This window comes from Coregonus lavaretus (assembly GCF_964263955.1).
Source record: "Coregonus lavaretus genome assembly, chromosome: 3".
Lineage (NCBI taxonomy): Eukaryota > Metazoa > Chordata > Actinopteri > Salmoniformes > Salmonidae > Coregonus > Coregonus lavaretus.
This window is the reverse complement of record NC_139990.1, coordinates 77002205-77025091: the sequence shown is the minus strand read 5'-3', so window position 1 is coordinate 77025091 and position 22887 is coordinate 77002205. Positions and strand designations below refer to the sequence as shown.

The 22887-nt window shown below is 43.7% G+C and overlaps 1 protein-coding gene across 1 annotated transcript in view; it reads right to left on the bottom strand.

Annotated features, from left to right (window-relative positions):
- Nucleotides 1-21352, bottom strand: part of LOC311123889 (NIPA-like protein 2) — a 53504-nt gene extending 32152 nt beyond the window's left edge. The window contains exon 1 of the mRNA XM_084158229.1: nucleotides 21114-21352. Within this exon, the coding sequence (XP_084014355.1) occupies nucleotides 21114-21230 (117 nt within the window). The 5' untranslated portion in view covers nucleotides 21231-21352. The remainder of the gene's footprint in view (nucleotides 1-21113) is intronic.
- Between the last annotated feature and the right edge of the window lie 1535 nt (nucleotides 21353-22887).

The following is a 22887-nucleotide window of genomic DNA, read 5'->3' as shown; positions in this document are numbered from 1 at the left end:
GGACTTTAATGCAGGGAAACTTAAATCCGTTCTACCTAATTTCTACCAGCATGTTAAATGTGCAACCAGAGGGAAAAAAAAACTCTAGACCACCTTTACTCCACACACAGAGACGCATACATAGCTCTCCCTCGCCCTCCATTTGGTAAATCTGACCATAACTCTATCCTCCTGATTCCTGCTTATAAGCAAAAACTAAAGCAGGAAGCACCAGTGACTCGGTTAATAAAAAAGTGGTCAGATGACGCAGATGCTAAGCTACAGGACTGTTTTGCTAGCACAGACTGGAACATGTTCCGGGATTCTTCAGATAGCATTGAGGAGTACACCACATCAGTCACTGGCTTCATCAATAAGTGCATCGATGATGTCGTCCCCACAGTGACCGTACGTACATACCCCAACCAGAAGCCATGGATTACAGGAAACATCCGCACTGTGCTAAAGGGTAGAGCTGCCGCTTTCAAGGAGCGGGACTCTAACCCGGACGCTTATAAGAAATCCCGCTATGCCCTCCGACGAACCATCAAACAGGCAAAGAGTCAATACAGGACTAAGATTGAATCGTACTACACTGGCTCTGACGCTCGTCGGATGTGGCAGGGCTTGAAAACTATTACAGACTACAAAGGAAAGCACAGCCGCGAGCTGCCCAGTGACACAAGCCTACCAGACGAGCTAAACCACTTCTATGCTCGCTTCGAGGCAAGCAACACTGAAGCATGCATGAGAGCACCAGCTGTTCCGGATGACTATGTGATCACGCTCTCCGTAGCCAATGTGAGTAAGACTTTTAAGCAGGTCAACATTCACAAGGCCGCAGGGCCAGACGGATTACCAGGACGAGTACTCCGAGCATGTGCTGACCAACTGGCAAGTGTCTTCACTGACATTGTAATACCAACATGATTCAAGCAGACCACCATAGTCCCGTATCCAAGGACACTAAGATAACCTGCCTAAATGACTACCGACCCGTAGCACTGACGTCTGTAGCCATGAAGTGCTTTGAAAGGCTGGTCATGGCTCACATCAACACCATTATCCCAGAAACCCTAGACCCACTCCAATTTGCATACCGCCCCAACAGATCCACAGATGATGCAATCTCTATTGCACTCCACACTGCCCTTTCCCACCTGGACAAGAGGAACACCTACGTGAGAATGCTATTCATTGACTACAGCTCAGCATTCAACACCATAGTGCCCTCAAAGCTCATCACTAAGCTAAGGATCCTGGGACTAAACACCTCCCTCTGCAACTGGATCCTGGACTTCCTGACGGGCCGCCCCCAGGTGGTAAGGGTAGGTAACAACACATCTGCCACACTGATCCTCAACACGGGGGCCCCTCAGGGGTGCATGCTCAGTCCCCTCATGTACTCCCTGTTCACCCATGACTGCATGGCCAGGCACGACTCCAACACCATCATTAAGTTTGCCGACGACACAACAGTGGTAGGCCTGATCACCGACAACGATGAGACAGCCTATAGGGAGGAGGTCAGAGACCTGGCCGTGTGGTGCCAGGATAACAACCTCTCCCTCAACGTGACCAAGACAAAGGAGATGATTGCGGACTACAGGGAAAAAAAGAGGACTGAGCACACCCCCATTCTCATCGACGGGGCTGTAGTGGAACAGGTTGAGAGCTTCAAGCGGTACCGGAGTGCCAAGTCTAGGTCCAAAAGACTTCTCAACAGCTTCTACCCCCAAGCCATAAGACTCCTGAACAGCTAATCATGGCTACCCGGACTATTTGCACTGCCCCCCCACCCCATCTTTTTACGCTGCTGCTACTCTGTTAATTATTTAGGCATAGTCACTTTAACTCTACCCACATGTACATATTACTTCAACTACCTCAACTAGCCGGTGCCCCCGCACATTGACTCTGCACCGGTACCCCCCTGTATATATAGCCTCCCTACTGTTATTTTATTTTACTTCTGCTCTTTTTTTCTCAACACTTTTTTTGTTGTTGTTTTATTTTACTTTTTTATTAAAAATAAATGCACTGTTGGTTAAGGGCTGTAAGTAAGCATTTCACTGTAATGTCTGCACCTGTTGTATTCGGCGCATGTGGCCAATAAAATTTGATTTGATTTGAGGAGGACAGTAGCAGGATACCCTATGAGCTGAACATAACAGTATACCAGTAGAAGGAGGACAGTAGCAGGATACCCTATGAGCTGAACATAACAGTATACCAGTGGAAGGAGGACAGTAACAGGAGACCCTATGAGCTGAACATAACAGTATACCAGTGGAAGGAGGACAGTAACAGGATACCCTATGAGCTGAACATAACAGTATGACAGTAGGAGGAGGACAGTAGCAGGATACCCTATGAGCTGAACATAACAGTATACCAGTGGAAGGAGGACAGTAGCAGGAGACCCTATGAGCTGAACATAACAGTATACCAGTGGAAGGAGGACAGTAGCAGGAGACCCTATGAGCTGAACATAACAGTATGACAGTAGAAGGAGGACAGTAACAGGAGACCCTATGAGCTGAACATAACAGTATACCAGTGGAAGGAGGACAGTAGCAGGAGACCCTATGAGCTGAACATAACAGTATACCAGTGGAAGGAGGACAGTAGCAGGAGACCCTATGAGCTGAACATAACAGTATGACAGTAGAAGGAGGACAGTAGCAGGAGACCCTATGAGCTGAACATAACAGTATACCAGTGGAAGGAGGACAGTAGCAGGAGACCCTATGAGCTGAACATAACAGTATACCAGTGGAAGGAGGACAGTAGCAGGAGACCCTATGAGCTGAACATAACAGTATACCAGTGGAAGGAGGACAGTAGCAGGAGACCCTATGAGCTGAACATAACAGTATACCAGTGGAAGGAGGACAGTAGCAGGAGACCCTATGAGCTGAACATAACAGTATACCAGTGGAAGGAGGACAGTAACAGGAGACCCTATGAGCTGAACATAACAGTATGACAGTAGAAGGAGGACAGTAGCAGGATACCCTATGAGCTGAACATAACAGTATGACAGTAGAAGGAGGACAGTAGCAGGAGACCCTATGAGCTGAACATAACAGTATACCAGTGGAAGGAGGACAGTAGCAGGAGACCCTATGAGCTGAACATAACAGTATACCAGTGGAAGGAGGACAGTAGCAGGAGACCCTATGAGCTGAACATAACAGTATACCAGTGGAAGGAGGACAGTAGCAGGAGACCCTATGAGCTGAACATAACAGTATGACAGTAGAAGGAGGACAGTAGCAGGATACCCTATGAGCTGAACATAACAGTATACCAGTGGAAGGAGGACAGTAGCAGGAGACCCTATGAGCTGAACATAACAGTATACCAGTGGAAGGAGGACAGTAACAGGAGACCCTATGAGCTGAACATAACAGTATGACAGTAGGAGGAGGACAGTAGCAGGAGACCCTATGAGCTGAACATAACAGTATGACAGTAGGAGGAGGACAGTAGCAGGAGACCCTATGAGCTGAACATAACAGTATACCAGTGGAAGGAGGACAGTAACAGGAGACCCTATGAGCTGAACATAACAGTATACCAGTGGAAGGAGGACAGTAACAGGAGACCCTATGAGCTGAACATAACAGTATGACAGTAGGAGGAGGACAGTAGCAGGAGACCCTATGAGCTGAACATAACAGTATGACAGTAGGAGGAGGACAGTAGCAGGAGACCCTATGAGCTGAACATAACAGTATACCAGTGGAAGGAGGACAGTAACAGGAGACCCTATGAGCTGAACATAACAGTATGACAGTAGGAGGAGGAAAGTAGCAGGATACCCTATGAGCTGAACATAACAGTATGACAGTAGGAGGAGGACAGTAGCAGGAGACCCTATGAGCTGAACATAACAGTATACCAGTGGAAGGAGGACAGTAACAGGAGACCCTATGAGCTGAACATAACAGTATGACAGTAGGAGGAGGACAGTAGCAGGATACCCTATGAGCTGAACATAACAGTATGACAGTAGGAGGAGGACAGTAGCAGGAGACCCTATGAGCTGAACATAACAGTATACCAGTGGAAGGAGGACAGTAGCAGGAGACCCTATGAGCTGAACATAACAGTATACCAGTGGAAGGAGGACAGTAGCAGGAGACCCTATGAGCTGAACATAACAGTATGCCAGTGGAAGGAGGACAGTAGCAGGAGACCCTATGAGCTGAACATAACAGTATGCCAGTGGAAGGAGGACAGTAGCAGGAGACCCTATGAGCTGAACATAACAGTATACCAGTGGAAGGAGGACAGTAGCAGGAGACCCTATGAGCTGAACATAACAGTATGACAGTAGGAGGAGGACAGTAGCAGGATACCCTATGAGCTGAACATAACAGTATGCCAGTGGAAGGAGGACAGTAGCAGGAGACCCTATGAGCTGAACATAACAGTATGCCAGTGGAAGGAGGACAGTAGCAGGAGACCCTATGAGCTGAACATAACAGTATACCAGTGGAAGGAGGACAGTAGCAGGAGACCCTATGAGCTGAACATAACAGTATACCAGTAGAAGGAGGACAGTAACAGGAGACCCTATGAGCTGAACATAACAGTATACCAGTGGAAGGAGGACAGTAGCAGGAGACCCTATGAGCTGAACATAACAGTATACCAGTGGAAGGAGGACAGTAACAGGAGACCCTATGAGCTGAACATAACAGTATGACAGTAGAAGGAGGACAGCAGCAGGAGACCCTATGAGCTGAACATAACAGTATACCAGTGGAAGGAGGACAGTAGCAGGAGACCCTATGAGCTGAACATAACAGTATACCAGTGGAAGGAGGACAGTAGCAGGAGACCCTATGAGCTGAACATAACAGTATGACAGTGGAAGGAGGACAGTAACAGGAGACCCTATGAGCTGAACATAACAGTATACCAGTGGAAGGAGGACAGTAGCAGGATACCCTATGAGCTGAACATAACAGTATGACAGTAGAAGGAGGACAGTAACAGTAGACCCAACTGTGGTTTGTGACTACTATGATTTCCCAATTCAATTGCAGTAATTCCTTTACAGGTTTTTGGGAAATTCTGTTACCGATCACTTAATAATTCATAAACAAACTTGATATCAGTAAAACCACTAACTAACTGGTAGGTCTACCTTTACTTGTTACTTCTGAGAAATGTCATTTATCCTCCCTCCTCATGAGGGAGAGAAATTAGAAAATATCTTAAAGATGTGGGTTTTTGGTAACGGAATGACAAGCCACAAGGCAATGTTTATTAAACTTACAGAAGGGAAATCATTTCTCCAAAACTAAACTGAACTAAAATATAAAAAATGCAACATGTAAAGTGTTGGTCCCATCCTGAGCTGAAATAAAATATTCCAAAAATGTGCCATATGCACTAAAAGCTTATTTCTCCGTAATTATGTGCACAAATTTGTTTACATCCCTGTAAAGCCACCTCCAACGTCGTTTTAGAGAATTTGGCAGTACATTCAACCGGCCTCACAACCGCAGACCACGTGTATGGCGTCGTGTCGGCGAGCAGTTTGCAGATGTCAACGTTGTGAACAGAGTGCCCCATGGTGGCGGTGGGGTTATGGCATGGGCAGGCATAAGCTATGGACAATGAACACAATTGCGTTTTATCTATGGTCATTTGAAAGCACAGAGATACCGTGACGAGATCCAGAGGCCCATTGTCGTGCCATTCATCCGCCGCCATCACCTCATGTTTCAGCATGATAATGCACGGCCCCATGTCGCAAGGATCTGTACACAATTACAGTTTTTCTCCATTGGTTTGGCTCATTTCTTGAAACAGAAATTACATTCTCAAAACTACATGGACAAACCTCCAAACCACTTGGCAATTGTTCACAACAGAATTGAATTTCTCATTCATTTCATCAAATTGCAAATGTCTAAGTACATGTCTCAATGTCTCAGTACATCTTTGCAAATGATTAAGTACAGGTAGCCTACATTTAGCACAATTTCCAAGTGAATAGATCTTGTTGATCTAAACTGATTGTTGATTCTCAGTCTAATGGTTGTTCGCTCCAAAACGTGTCAGCGTCATTTCATTGTATAAGTCATCACATGCACAATAGTCTGTTCAATTGTCAAAATTAGTCAAGAACATAATACCATGAATACCATATATGAATCCCTTGGAACATTTGATAAATTTATTACAGCAATTGACAGTCAGGTGAAACTAGAACTTGACTAACGAAGGAGGAGTTTCACACATCTCAGATGACCAATCAAACAGTATGTTTAGTTACCTGACAGGTGCTGTCCATGACTGTGAATGCTGCCAAACATGTATGTAAAGAGCTTGACCATGCAGGACCAGTACAATTTCTGAACATGGAGGCACCTGGCCAAGGGCCGAAGACGTGGCCGTAATATTATTGGCCACCGGGCCATGGTGGATGTCCCAGGCCAGCGAGGGGGCAATATAACTATGTGTGCTGCCATATCGGAGAATGGTGTGGCCACTCACATCCCCAGTCTTGGCCCATACAATACACAGAAGCTCCTCATCTTCTTGGACCGCCTTCATGTTGATTTGATCCCTGAAAATGAGAGCGGTCTCGTAGGGCCTCACCTACCACAATATGTCATTGTATGGGACAATGTGAATTTCCACCGTGGCCCGCTCATCAGGGCCTGGTTCACTACTCATCCAAGGATGGTCATGGTGTTCCTACCACCTTACTCTCCTTTCCTCAATCCTATTGAGGAGTATTTCTCCGCTTGGAGGTGGAGAGTGTATGAGCATCGGGCTCAAGATCAGAGGTCCCTGCTCCATGCAATGGACGCTGCGTGTGAGGATATTACAGGAGATCAGTGTAGGGGATGGTTGCGACATGCACGCCGTTTCTTCCCTCGTTGCATCGCAAGGGAGAATATACGCTGTGATGTGGACGAGAATCTGTGGCCAGACAGACAGCAGCGTGTGGATGGCCAGGAGGGTGAGGACAGCGACCAGTGAAGAACTGTTAGTTGTGAAACTCCAGCTTTATTTACAGCACTGTAGGCTGCATATAATTTTCATTGTTTTTTGTTTGTGTGTTTATATTACAGTATATTATGCTGTATACATTTTCTTTTTACTCTGATGTATGGAAGTTACTTTATGTGTGTGAATGATAATGGTTACAATTTCCTTGGCAGTATGAGTGCAATGTGTGATGTCAAACCTTGGAGGCTACTCTTACCCTAAAATCCTATTTATTTTTTTCAGTTTTATACACAATTGTATTCTGTTAGCTAGACAAAAAACAGTACAGTAACCATTGTCAATGAAGGACTGGGCTAAGACTGAAAGGTGGACATGAGGGATATTTCAATGGTCCTCTGCCATAGTGACAAAACATCTAAACATTTTGACTTGCAGTGCTTACACAATGCCAAAGGGACGAAGCATTTTGGGGGCACTGACTGTTTAAATGAGAAGGAAATTTAGTTTTGACACATGCGTGAACTGTTTTGGGAGAGGTATGAGCTTTTGCAGGTGAACCATGGTGTTGTGCCGAACCATCCACGTTATTTTGGCTAAAGCACCAAGAGTGTTGAGAACGTCCGGTCTGTTTCAAGAAATGAGCCAAAGCAATTGAGAAGGATCTTTGCCATTTTCGTGGCACTGACTCCTTATATGGGAAAGGAATTTAGTTTTGAAGCATGAGTGAACAGTTTTAGGAGAGATATGAGCTTTTGCAAGTGAGCTATAGTGTTGTGCTGAACTGTAAGACTGTTTTGCCAAATGATCTTAGAGTTTTGAGAATGTAATTTCTGTTTCAAGAAATGAGCCAAACCAATGGAGAAAAACTGTAATTGAAGCTGAAAATGTCCCAGTTCTTCCATGGCCTGCATACTCACCAGACGTCACCCATTGAGCATGTTTGGGATGCTCTGGATCGACGTGTACGACAGCGTGTTCCAGTTCCTGCCAATATCCAGCAACTTCGCACAGCTATTGAAGAGGAGTGGGACAACATTCCACAGGCCACAATCAACAGCCTGATCAACTCTATGCGAAGGAGATGTGTTGCGCTGCATGAGGCAAATTTGAATTTGTATTTATTATGGATCCCCATTAGTTCCTGTCAAGGCAGCAGCTACTCTTCCTGAGGTTTATTATGGATCCCCATTAGTTCCTGCCAAGGCAGCAGCTACTCTTCCTGGGGTTTATTATGGATCCCCATTAGTTCCTGCCAAGGCAGCAGCTACTCTTCCTGGGGTCTGGCAAAATTAAGGCAGTTTTACAATTTTAAAAACATTACAATACATTAATTACAGAATTCACAACACACTAAGTGTGTGCCCTCAGGCCCATACTCCACTACTACATATCTACAACACAAAAGCCATGTGTAGGTGTGTGTATAGTGCGTATGTTATCGTGTGTGTGTGCATGTGCCTGTGGTGGTCACACCAGATACTGACTGGTTTTCAGATCCACGCCCCTACCTTTTTTTTTAAAGGTATCTGTGACCAACAGATCTGTATTCCCAGTCATGTGAAATCCATAGATTAGTGCCTAATGAATTTATTTGAATTGACGGATTTCTTTATTTGAACTGTAACTCTTAGAATCTTAGAAATTGTTTCATGTTGCGTTTATATTTTTGTTCAGTTTAAATATGTGTTGATATTTGTTGGCAGGCGTCTTTACTTCAATATTATTGTGTTTTGATGTATTTCTAATATATTTTAAGACTGTCTTCTTTTGACCCATTTCCCATCTTTTTGACCAGAAATAAAAGCCTTTGCTTATTCCTAATTTTTTGGATGGAAAAATGGTTGAAAAATGTATATATGCCTTAATAAAATAATAATAATTTATATATATATATATATATATATATATATATATATATATATATATATATATATATATATATATATGACTCCTAGCTTTCATTTGACACCCAATTTAACATGGGTCCTTTTACATGGAAATGCCCTGTAGTATTCATCAGCCCATTCACATTCACTCAGAGGGAACAGAGAGGTCTGCCTTTCTTGTAGCAGGAAGGGAAAACATAACAAAGGCCACAGGCAGGCTGGCACACTGAGGAGTGTCCTACTTGGCAAACCTTACAAACATGACCTAATTGGCCTGGCAGGTCCGTTCTGGTCATGGTGCTCCTTACAATAGTCTGCCCAGTTAGAATGTCTCCACTACTAATAGAAACATTTGTATCAAACAGGAGGAGGCAATATAATACTTTTAACCTCCATAATGAGGTCAATATCTTAGCAACAGATCACATGTAACAGCAGATAATGATCACGTTTTTGTTTTCCACTCAACAGACACTGATTCTGCAGTCGTTTCACAGACTCCCAAGAAGTTCCACCTTCATTCCTGACTATTCTAACTCTGTCCCTAACATTCTACCCCAGAGCGTTCTAACTCTGTCCCTAACATTCTACCCCAGAGCGTTCTAACTCTGTCCCTAACATTCTACCCCAGAGCGTTCTAACTCTGTCCCTAACATTCTACCCCAGAGCGTTCTAACTCTGTCCCTAACATTCTACCCCAGAGCGTTCTAACTCTGTCCCTAACATTCTACCCCAGAGCGTTCTAACTCTGTCCCTAACATTCTACCCCAGAGCGTTCTAACTCTGTCCCTAACATTCTACCCCAGAGCGTTCTAACTCTGTCCCTAACATTCTACCCCAGAGCGTTCTAACTCTGTCCCTAACATTCTACCCCAGAGCGTTCTAACTCTGTCCCTACCCCAGAGTGTTCTCTATAGGGCCTAACACAAGCTGTTTCACCTAATCTAATGTGAGTGCTGCTTCCTGCATCTCCTCTATCTCTCTGGTTCTGACCGGGTCTGAAGAGGTGACAGAACAGAACCCTCTCTCTGGGTCTGAGGAGGTGACAGAACAGAACCCTCTCTCTGGGTATGAGGAGGTGACAGAACAGAACCCTCTCTCTGGGTATGAGGAGGTGACAGAACAGAACCCTCTCTCCGGGTCTGAGGAGGTGACAGAACAGAACCCTCTCTCCGGGTCTGAGGTGGTGACAGAACAGAACCCTCTCTCCGGGTCTGAAGAGGTAACAGAACAGAACCCTCTCTCCGGGTCTGAAGAGGTGACAGAACATAACCCTCTCTCCGGGTCTGAAGAGGTGACAGAACAGAACCCTCTCTCCGGGTCTGAAGAGGTGACAGAACAGAACCCTCTCTCCGGGTCTGAAGAGGTGACAGAACAGAACCCTCTCTCTGGGTATGAAGAGGTGACAGAACAGAACCCTCTCTCCAGGTATGAAGAGGTGACAGAACAGAACCCTCTCTCTGGGTCTGAAGAGGTGACAGAACAGAACTCTCCCTCTCTCTGGGTCTGAAGAGGTGACAGAACAGAATGAGACTGATGTTCTCCTCCCCCACTGTCTCAGTGTCCAGGGGGGCGGACAGTGTGTTTCTTTGTGCTAGGGGACAATGGAGAACTGTGACGGGCTGGGGATGGAGGAATTGATAGAGAGCTGGGCTGATCCGTGGCCTCTGACTTGGGAGGGAGGGAGGAGGGAGGAGGCTGGGGTGTTGAGTTATCAGAACGGCCAGCTGTTCAGGCCTTACAGTACAGTAAACCCATTCTCCTGCAGAACGGTCTCTTCTCCTATTTCTACAGTATATGCCTCATTCCTCAGCTCTGCCCTGGCAACGTGGCTGACAGAATTCACCTCACTCCTCATCTCTGCCAGGCCCCGTCAACGTGGCTGACAGAATTCACCTCACTCCTCATCTCTGCCCAGGCCCTGACAACGTGGCTGACAGAATACTCTGCCAGGGAAGATGAGTATGAGGGGAATGGAGGACAAGAGGCCATCATGTACTTTGTAGGCTATATATGACTCAAGAGGCTTCAGAGGAAGCCACTAGAAATGTAATCTCTCGTGGACAGAGGCACGTAACATAGAATGGTACGCAAGATTTTAGTTCAGGGTTTGTTAGATGACTAGAAATAAACCATGTCAACAAAGTGATTAATGTATTCCATTCTCAGCCTTGGAGCAGGTCCAACAGGTGCTTAGGGAACTCCTCAGGGTCCAACAGGTACTTAGAGAACTCCTCAGGGTCCAACAGACAAAGCCACACAAAGCACCAATTACTCAAAGTGTGTGTTGGCTTCCAAGATCCTGTAAATGCCCAGGGTGTAGCTAGCTGTAGTAGATTGTTGAACAGCGCCGGAGAAGATGGCTGCCGTTTTACAGCCCTCTAACCAATTGTACTATTATGTGTGTTTTTCCGCGTTATTTGTAATTTATTTTGTACATAATGTTTCTGCCATCATCTCTTATAACCAAAAAGAGCTTCTGGATATCAGGACAGCGATTACTCACCTCGTATTGGACAAATATTTTTTCTTCAACGAGGCGGCCGCGAAGGATATCATACAGACACCCGACAAGGCCCAAATCCCCGTCATTCGCATGAGGAAGTGACGGAGATATCGTGGACGTAGGTCGGGGTGCCTTGTAAGGATCCGACGGCGAGCAAGTAAACTGCCGCTCCCATCAATCCTATTAGCCAATGTCCAATCATTGGAGAACAAATTGGATGACCTAAGATTACGGTTATCCTACCAACGGGACATTAAAAACTGTAATATCTTATGTTTCACCGAGTCGTGGCTGAACGACGACATGGATAACATACGGCTAGCAGGCTATACGCTACATTGGCAGGATAGAACGGCTGACTCCGGTAAGACAAGGGGTGGCGGTCTGTGTATATTTGTAAACAACAGCTGGTGCACAAAATCAAATACTAAGGAAGTCTCGAGGTTTTGCTCGCCTGAGGTAGAGTATCTTATGATAAGCTGTAGACCACACTATTTACCAAGAGAGTTTTCATCTATATTTTTCATAGCTGTCTATTTACCACCACAAACCAATGCTGGCATTACGATTGCACTGAATGAGCTGTATAAGGCCATAAATCAACAGGAAAACACTCATCCAGATGCAGCGCTCCTAGTGGCCGGGGACTTTAATGCAGGGAAACTTAAATCCGTTCTACCTAATTTCTACCAGCATGTTAAATGTGCAACCAGAGGAAAAAAAACTCTAGACCACCTTTACTCCACACACAGAGACACATACAAAGCTCTCCCTCGCCCTCCATTTGGCAAATCTGACCATAACTCTATCCTCCTGATTCCTGCTTATAAGCAAAAACTAAAGCAGGAAGCACCAGTGACTCGGTTAATAAAAAAGTGGTCAGATGACGCAGATGCTAAGCTACAGGACTGTTTTGCTAGCACAGACTGGAACATGTTCCGGGATTCTTCAGATAGCATTGAGGAGTACACCACATCAGTCACTGGCTTCATCAATAAGTGCATCGATGATGTCGTCCCCACAGTGACCGTACGTACATACCCCAACCAGAAGCCATGGATTGCAGGAAACATCCGCAATGAGCTAAAGGGTAGCGCTGCCGCTTTCAAGGAGCGGGACTCTAACCCGGACGCTTATAAGAAATCCTGCTATGCCCTCCGACGAACCATCAAACAGGCAAAGAGTCAATACAGGACTAAGATTGAATCGTACTACACTGGCTCTGACGCTCGTCGGATGTGGCAGGGCTTGAAAACTATTACAGACTACAAAGGGAAGCACAGCCGCGAGCTGCCCAGTGACACAAGCCTACCAGACGAGCTAAACCACTTCTATGCTCGCTTCGAGGCAAGCATCACTGAAGCATGCATGAGAGCACCAGCTGTTCCGGATGACTATGTGATCACGCTCTCCGTAGCCGATGTGAGTAAGACTTTTAAGCAGGTCAACATTCACAAGGCCGCAGGGCCAGACGGATTACCAGGACGTGTACTCCGAGCATGTGCTGACCAACTGGCAAGTGTCTTCACTGACATTTTCAACATGTCCCTGACTGAGTCTGTAATACCAACATGTTTCAAGCAGACCACCATAGTCCCCGTGCCCAAGGACACTAAGATAACCTGCCTAAATGACTACCGACCCGTAGCACTGACGTCTGTAGCCATGAAGTGCTTTGAAAGGCTGGTCATGGCTCACATCAACACCATTATCCCAGAAACCCTAGACCCACTCCAATTTGCATACCGCCCCAACAGATCCACAGATGATGCAATCTCTATTGCACTCCACACTGCCCTTTCCCACCTGGACAAGAGGAACACCTACGTGAGAATGCTATTCATTGACTACAGCTCAGCATTCAACACCATAGTGCCCTCAAAGCTCATCACTAAGCTAAGGATCCTGGGACTAAACACCTCCCTCTGCAACTGGATCCTGGACTTCCTGACGGGCCGCCCCCAGGTGGTAAGTAGGTAGGTAACAACACATCTGCCACACTGATCCTCAACACGGGGGCCCCTCAGGGGTGCGTGCTCAGTCCCCTCCTGTACTCCCTGTTCACCCATGACTGCATGGCCAGGCACGACTCCAACACCATCATTAAGTTTGCCGACGACACAACAGTGGTAGGCCTGATCACCGACAACGATGAGACAGCCTATAGGGAGGAGGTCAGAGACCTGGCCGTGTGGTGCCAGGACAACAACCTCTCCCTCAACGTGACCAAGACAAAGGAGATGATTGTGGACTACAGGAAAAAAAAGAGGACTGAGCATGCCCCCATTCTCATCGACGGGGCTGTAGTGGAACAGGTTGAGAGCTTCAAGTTCCTTGGTGTCCACATCACCAACGAACTATCATGGTCCAAACACACCAAGACAGTCGTGAAGAGGGCACGACAAAGCCTATTCCCCCTCAGGAGACTGAAAAGATTTGGCATGGGTCCTCAGATCCTCAAAAAATTCTACAGCTGCACCATCGAGAGCATCCTGACTGGTTGCATCACCGCCTGGTATGGCAACTGCTTGGCCTCCGACCGCAAGGCACTACAGAGGGTAGTGCGTACGGCCCAGTACATCACTGGGGCCAAGCTTCCTGCCATCCAGGACCTCTATACCAGGCAGTGTCAGAGGAAGGCCCTCAAAATTGTCAAAGACTCCAGCCACCCTAGTCATAGACTGTTCTCTCTGCTACCGCACGGCAAGCGGTACCGGAGTGCCAAGTCTAGGTCCAAAAGACTTCTCAACAGCTTCTACCCCCAAGCCATAAGACTCCTGAACAGCTAATCATGGCTACCCGGACTATTTGCACTGCCCCCCCACCCCATCTTTTTACGCTGCTGCTACTCTGTTAATTATTTATGCATAGTCACTTTAACTCTACCCACATGTACATATTACTTCAACTACCTCAACTAGCCGGTGCCCCCTCACATTGACTCTGCACCGGTACCCCCCTGTATATATAGCCTCCCTACTGTTATTTTATTTTACTTCTGCTCTTTTTTTCTCTCAAACACTTTTTTTGTTGTTGTTTTATTTTTACTTTTTTGTTAAAAATAAATGCACTGTTGGTTAAGGGCTGTAAGTAAGCATTTCACTGTAATGTCTGCACCTGTTGTATTCGATTTGATTTGATTTGATTTGACTTCCATTATCTCACTGGCCATGAACTTGAACTTCCTGCACTAGATACAAAACACTTTGGAGGAAAGTGCCTGAGTGGTCAAAGCCTTCTCCTGGACGCTGTGAATGACCATAACACTACTATAGTGACACATTACTAACATTATCTTAGTGATAAGGGTTAGTCCAACAATATAAACCTCCATCTGTGAACAATAATATGTGATCACTAATCCCTTTGATGAAATAAAATGGTTGTTTTTTACATGCATGCCGAACATTCAACCACAGCTTTTTGAGGAAACATGACAAATAAATGCACAGCATAAGCCTTATTATTGCAGAGCAGGGATTCTTGAAAGATTGTAAAATATCAAAATAAAATTCAAATATTTTTCTTAATATTAACAACATTTGAAAAGTATTTTTTGATAGACCAACTATCTCACCATGTAAAAGGAACAACCTCCTAATTCTTAAATATTTTCTTAACATGCAACTAAATGGATTTATGTCAACTCACCATAAAAGGCTTTTCATTTTTACATGTATTGTCCAACAAGTGTTTAAAGACCTTGATTGATTAATTAAACATTAGATTATTCAAATATGTAATATGTAATTCCACGGTAACGGAATTGCCCTGAGACTCAGATTTTTCCATTAAAATGTATGCCAAACAAAAACCACTGATTTAAAAGTTGAACAAACCATACAACTCTGCACAAGGACTACTCTTTACAATTTACATTGAACATTTTACAAAAACACATTTACTGGTAGAAGTTTCATTAACAATGTCTACACTGTATTTCTGACCAATTTTATGTTATTTTAATGGACACATTTTTTTTGCTTTTCTTTCGAAAACAAGGACATTTCTAAGTGACCCCAAACTTTTGAACGGTAGTGTAGTTCGGTACAGTATAGTTCAGTAGAGTAGAGTTCAGTAGAGTAGAGTATAGTTCAGTACAGTAGAGTGGAGTAGAGTTCAGAACAGTACAGAACATTCTAGTGTGCTCTACTGTGTACTGTACTGAACTATACTCTACTGAACAATACTCTACTCTACTGTGCTGTACTGTACTGTGCTGTCCAAACTTGTGAACCCAACTGTGGTTTGTGACTACTATGATTTCCTATTGTAGCCAATTCAATTGCAGAAATTCCATTACCGATTTTTCTGAAATTCTGTTATCGATTTCGTAACGGAATTTCGAGTTTAAATCACTTAATTCATAAACAAAATGTATATCAGTAAAAACACTATAACAAATTCATAGGTCTACCTTTACTTGTTACTTCTGTGAACTTTCATTATCCTCCCTCATGAGGGAGAGAAATTAGAAAATATCTTAAAGATGTGGGTTTTTGGTAACAGAATTACAAGGCACAAGGCAATGTTTATGAAACTTACAGAAGGCAGACAAATGTCTAAGTATTGATTTTAGTTGGCAGGAGTCTTTACATCAACATTACTGTGTTTTGATGTATTTCTAATATCTTTTAAGACGTTTTCTAAGACCCCTTTCCATCAGTTTGTCCAGAAATCAAAGCCTTTACTTATTCCTAATTTTTATGATGGACAATGGTTGAAACATTTATTTATGACTTAATTTCTCAAAAATATAGACTGTTAGCTTTAATTTAACACCCAATTTGACATGCTTCTATAAACTTCACATTGGTGCTCATGGGTCATTTCACATGAAAATGACCTAATACAAATCTCCAAACTTCTTTTTGTTTTGTTGTATAGCACTATATAATGTTCCAAGGCTAATTTCGTTAGCATTTGGTATGTTTTTCTAGCAAACATTATCCCTTAGGTTTAGCACAGCATATGTTGCAGAACAGTGATTCAGATATTTTTCAGAATATAAAATACAAAAAATAACTATCTTAAGAGGGTTAGCCATCAGTTCACAAGCCACTGATGGAGTTGACAACAGATAGTTACAGAGCTGCCAACTCTCACGCTTTCGCCGTGTGACACACGTTTTTGCCTGTTTTCACACGCACTCACGCCACACATCCAATTTCTCACGCAAAAAAATAATAACAAAAATCGTCCGAGACTCGTTCGTTCCTTTTTTCAAACTCCCCGACGGTAGATGGCGCTGATGAGCGCCACTGAACCATATGCGCTGCACCACGAAGTTAGCGACAGAAGAAGAGACACCATTGCCGCGAAAGACAACAGGAGAAGAAACGGTCACTACCTCAAGAAGTCTGATAAGAAGCTGAGCTGAGACTAGGTATGTAACAATGAAATGTCGTCCAATTGAGTACTCACTCTCTTAAACTTTAAATCTTGAAAGAAATAATTTGTTTGTGCGTGTGAACATGATTTAGTGTGGTGAATGTAAACTCAGCTGATTTCGAACAGGTAAGATGTATTCCAAAGAATTTAACATAAATACAGGAAATGTGTGCAATAGAAGTAGACTTGTGCAGACATTCACTGACCCCATGACAGAAGTGTACCTGTTGTTCTTCCAAGCCACCGTACCAACTTTCACTTCTTTCAACTTGCTGCTTCAGAGAGAGCAGTCATCAATATTTTTGTTACATGATGAGGTGGGATTGGATTTTGCTGTTTTTTTCCATTCTGTGTTTCTTGCTGATATCTGCAGGGATCCTCTAAAACAGGTTTCACCTACTATTTTTGTAAATGTCTGTTATACAGTGAGGGAAAAAAGTATTTGATCCCCTGCTGATTTTGTACGTTTGCCCACTGACAAAGACATGATCAGTCTATAATTTTAATGGTAGGTTTATTTGAACAGTGAGAGACAGAATAACAACAACAAAATCCAGAAAAACAAATGTCAAAAATGTTATAAATTGATTTGCATTTTAATGAGGGAAATAAGTATTTGACCCCCTCTCAATCAGAAAGATTTCTGGCTCCCAGGTGTCTTTTATACAGGTAACGAGCTGAGATTAGGAGCAGACTCTTAAAGGGAGTGTTCCTAATCTCAGCTTGTTACCTGTATACAAGACACCTGTCCACAGAAGCAATCAATCAATCAGATTCCAAACTCTCCACCATGGCAAAGACCAAAGAGCTCTCCAAGGATGTCAGGGACAAGATTGTAGACCTACACAAGGCTGGAATGGGCTACAAGACCATCGCCAAGCAGCTTGGTGAGAAGGTGACAACAGTTGGTGCGATTATTCGCAAATGGAAGAAACACAAAAGAACTGTCAATCTCCCTCGGCCTGTGGCTCCATGCAAGATCTCACCTCGTGGAGTTGCAATGATCATGAGAACGGTGAGGAATCAGCCCAGAACTACACGGGAGGATCTTGTCAATGATCTCAAGGCAGCTGGGACCATAGTCACCAAGAAAACAATTGGTAACACACTACGCCGTGAAGGACTGAAATCCTGCAGCGCCCGCAAGGTCCCCCTGCTCTTGAAAGCACATATACAGGCCCGTCTGAAGTTTGCCAATGAACATCTTAATGATTCAGAGGAGAACTGGGTGAAAGTGTTGTGGTCAGATGAGACCAAAATTGAGCTCTTTGGCATCAACTCAACTCGCCGTGTTTGGAGGAGGAGGAATGCTGCCTATGACCCCAAGAACACCATCCCCACCGTCAAACATGGAGGTGGAAACATTATGCTTTGGGGGTGTTTTTCTGCTAAGGGGACAGGACAACTTCACAGCATCAAAGGGACGATGGACGGGGCCATGTACCGTCAAATGTTGGGTGAGAACCTCCTTCCCTCAGCCAGGGCATTGAAAATGGGTAATGGATGGGTATTCCAGCATGACAATGACCCAAAACACACAGCCAAGGCAACAAAGGAGTGGCTCAAGAAGAAGCACATTAAGGTCCTGGAGTGGCCTAGTCAGTCTCCAGACCTTAATCCCATAGAAAATCTGTGGAGGGAGCTGAAGGTTTGAGTTGCCAAACGTCAGCCTCGAAACCTTAATGACTTGGAGAAGATCTGCAAAGAGGAGTGGAACAAAATCCCTCCTGAGATGTGTGCAAACCTGGCGGCCAACTACAAGAAACGTCTGACCTCTGTGATTGCCAACAAGGGTTTTGCCACCAAGTACTAAGTCATGTTTTGCAGAGGGGTCAAATACTTATTTCCCTCATTAAAATGCAAATCAATTTATAACATTTTTGACATGCGTTTTTCTGGATTTTTTTGTTGTTATTCTGTCTCTCACTGTTCAAATAAACCTACCATTAAAATTATAGACTGATCATGTCTTTGTCAGTGGGCAAACGTACAAAATCAGCAGGGGATCAAATACTTTTTTCCCTCACTGTAGATGGTGAAATTCGTACGCAAGCTATGTTCCAAGTTTATGGTTCCAGCAGCTCTGCAGTGCCATGAGGAGCCTTGTGAAATTGCCTTTAATGAAAAGGCAAACCATTTACCAGGTTAGTATTTGACTATTATTATGATCAAACACTGTGATATGTGATATTTAGCCTTGTACCTTATACCGATATGCTGTATCTGTGACAGGAAGAAAGTTGAACATTGGGTTCACAACCAGGGCTAAACTTAACAGATTACTAGACAAGGGTGACATCACACCACAGCAGGTGGATTCATTCCATGAAGCTGTGTTGTGTTTCCTGACAAGTGCTGTGGACTATGCACTTAAGAAGCTGCCACTGGAAGAGCCACTGATCAAGCACGCACAATTTGTAGATGTACGGCAGAGGGCTGAAAGTGACATCGAAGATGTCCTGTACTTTGTTGAAAGGTTAGTTTTTTTTCTCTAATTATTGTCTATCATCTTAGCTAAAATACCCTGTGTTTTATGATGAGGTGTGTTCACTCCTAAACTGCACATGAGATATTCTTATGTGGCTTCTCCTCAAAGATGTGTATGAACTGCTGCTGGTTGATGACTATATACCTAAAACGTAACAACTTGTAACTCTACTTTCATAAATAGGTTTCCCCATCTCCTCCCATACCATGGGCCAGAGGAGCATGACCTTCTGGGTGAGGAGTTTCTAAATTATCAGACCATGCCAATGATATCCCTGCAGGACGAAACTGAAATGGAAAGCTTCTGGGCTGAAATGGTAACCCGGAAGCATAAGGTAAACATTTGTTCCTTTTTTGTCTTTCCTTTTGGCAGGTGTGGCTTGGCTACATCTGTTGCTTAAAATTGTTGCATGCATATGCATGTGTCATGCATGTTGCAAATTATGCATGTTTTTATCTGAACTTTGTTAATGGATCAACCTACAGTATACTTACAGTATTAATCAATCAAAAATCAAGGTATGTTTTTCCATTGTGTATTGGTGCATTTTCCATAGGTGACAGGAGCCAAAGAATTCGAGAGGCTTGCTGCCGTCGCCAAGCTTGTCCTGGTGTTGCCCCATGCAAAGGCAGATGCTGAGAGGGTGTTTTCAGTTGTGGGACTGAACTAAACCAAGAGAAGAAACAGCCTAGCATTGGATGGCACCCTGTCCTCAATAATGACCATAAATATGGCCAATCTGGAGCCCTGCTTCAAATGGGAGCCCCCCTCCGATATCATCAAGGCCTCCAAGAAGGCCACAGGCCAGTATAACCATGCCGACAGATCATAGACAAGAGGCTCATTTGAGATGAGCCAGGTCTGCGCAGAATCGATCACCGGCGATCACCGCCCAATGCATGCTGGTTAGATTTGTGTCCGACTTGATCTCGACTTTCTCTGACGTCATGCACACGTGGGCAACGATAACCTCATGAGATCAAGGCGGCCGCAGTTCTGAGACGCAGGCAGTGCAATTGCTTTTCACCGACTGCAGGACCCAGGCGGACCCAGGACAAAATCTCACTCCAAGGTTTTTTGAAAAGTTGGCAGGTATGTAGTCAAATCAGACATATTTTTGCCACTAAAAACACAAGTTAAATACAAACATTTGTAAAATATATAAAAATGATTAATTTAAAAAATCCCCAATAAAAACAAAAAACTATTCTATCAGATCTTTCAGCCCTGTTTACGTTAGACAAAAATCTGTTGACAAAAATTGCATTTTTCTTATTCATTCAAGTGGTACACAAAGTTGCATTTTTAATTTAATTTTTCTCAGTCGCTTTATGACTAAAACCTAATTAAAATAAGCATATTTGAACCAAAATGCATATTATATCTTAATCGTTCAGGGAGATGGAGCTGACAGTTTCTAGCTGTGACCATGGTGATGTTGATATGGTTTGTTTAAATTGATCAGAAGTAGAGAACCTTCCAGAACATGAGTGGTCTTGTTGTATTACATGCAATGCGGACATGAAGAAGGGGTCCTTATGGTATAGCTGACCTGATTCATTTCGGATTCTGACGTTATTGCAAGAAACTACAGAAGGTCCTTATCCAGTTAATATTAATTATTGACCGTTTTTAGAACTTTACAACTTTTTTTGAGAGAGTTCGAAATTGGGATGGTTTGTTCCAGACAGGAGCATATCCGGTCATAGAGCGGACACGGAATTGAAGAATGAATTTTCCCCTCATAAGATTCGCTAAATGTAATTTTTCCGCTGAAATAATGTTACAAAATCATATTTTTTTCCACTATAAAAAATAACGTTTCCCAGCCGGACAAAGATTGTCCCGACTTTTAAGAATCCGTGAGATACTAGTTGCCTACCTTTAGTGGATTTTCCCGGATTTCAGTGAATGGAGATGGTTGAGATGAATTGTGTCCTGTTCTGTGAGAGAACACGTTTTCTAAAGTTGAGTTATTCGCCATCTTTTCCTCTATCATAGCCTTTCCTTCCAACTAGGCTACTTAATCGCAACTCAAGATTCCCCTTTTCACATCTTTGCCCGATTCCAGTCTTGATATCCCGTGAGTTTGAGTGTTTCATGCCCCGTCAACGGGCAGAATCCGAAGGGCCTCTCTGCGGGTCACGTCTTCTAAACGAGAGACGTAAAGAGGCGGGATGCGACAGGTGGCAGACAGCAGAGCGCTCCCCGGATGTGACCAGTGGCGCACTTGTCAGTTGTCACTTGTAGACAGAATCATTTTAATCTCATCTTTTACAATATAATAATAATAGAATATTGTGTCGAATGGGAAGCAAACCCGGGATTCTGGCGTGAAAGGCAGACATCCTATGCATCACGCCAATAGGGCTTTCCCACTTAGTGGGAATTGTAATGTGGCTCATATAGCGAGGATCGTTACAATATAATAAAATAGAAATCTAAGGAATGTTTTAGCGAGTTATGCTTCAAGTTTATTTAATTAATAAATCAACGTAATCTACGATTATGCCACTGATTGCCATTGAACATCATAGCAGTCGCCATCTGGCGGACAATTAGAGAAACGTGAACAGAATTTGTTACAGAATCTATAGCAGTATAGACCCAAATAATAAGCATTGAAAAAACTAACAATTAATATCAAACAGACAATACTGTCTGTTGTCCTGTCTGTTGTGCTGACAATACTGTCTGTTGTACTGACAATACTGTCTGTTGTCCTGTCTGTTGTCCTGTATGTTATCCTGTCTGTTGTCCTGTATGGTGTCCTGTCAGTTGTCCTGTCTGTTGTCCTGTCTATTGTACTGTCTGTTGTCCTGTCTGTTGTACTGTCTGTTGTCCTGTCTGTTGTACTGGCTGTTTTACTGACAATACTGTCTGTTGTCCTGTATGTTATCCTGTCTGTTGTCATGTCTGTTGCCCTGTCTGTTGCCCTGTCTGTTGCCCTGTCTGTTGTACTGTCTGTTGTCCTGTCTGATGTACTGGCTGTTTTACTGACAATACTGTCTGTTGTCCTGTCTGTTGTCCAGATGGAGGAGACTTCTCTGTACTTTCTAATAAAACAGTCATCTCATGGTCCTGTTGGAGAGCAGCAGCTGCAGACAGAGGATGGAGAATAGATCATCATAATGTAGAGACAGAGGATGGAGAATAGATCATCATAATGTAGAGACAGAGAACAGGACAATAGATCATCATAATGTAGAGACAGAGGATGGACAATAGATCATCATAATGTAGAGACAGAGGACAGGACAATAGATCATCATAATGTAGAGACAGAGGATGGAGAATAGATCATCATAATGTAGAGACAGAGGATGGACAATAGATCATCATAATGTAGAGACAGAGGACAGGACAATAGATCATCATAATGTAGAGACAGAGGACAGGACAATAGATCATCATAATGTAGAGACAGAGGATGGAGAATAGATCATCATAATGTAGAGACAGAGGATGGACAATAGATCATCATAATGTAGAGACAGAGGACAGGACAATAGATCATCATAATGTAGAGACAGAGGACAGGACAATAGATCATAATGTAGAGACAGAGGACAGGACAATAGATCATCATAATGTAGAGACAGAGGATGGAGAATAGATCATCATAATGTAGAGACAGAGGATGGACAATAGATCAT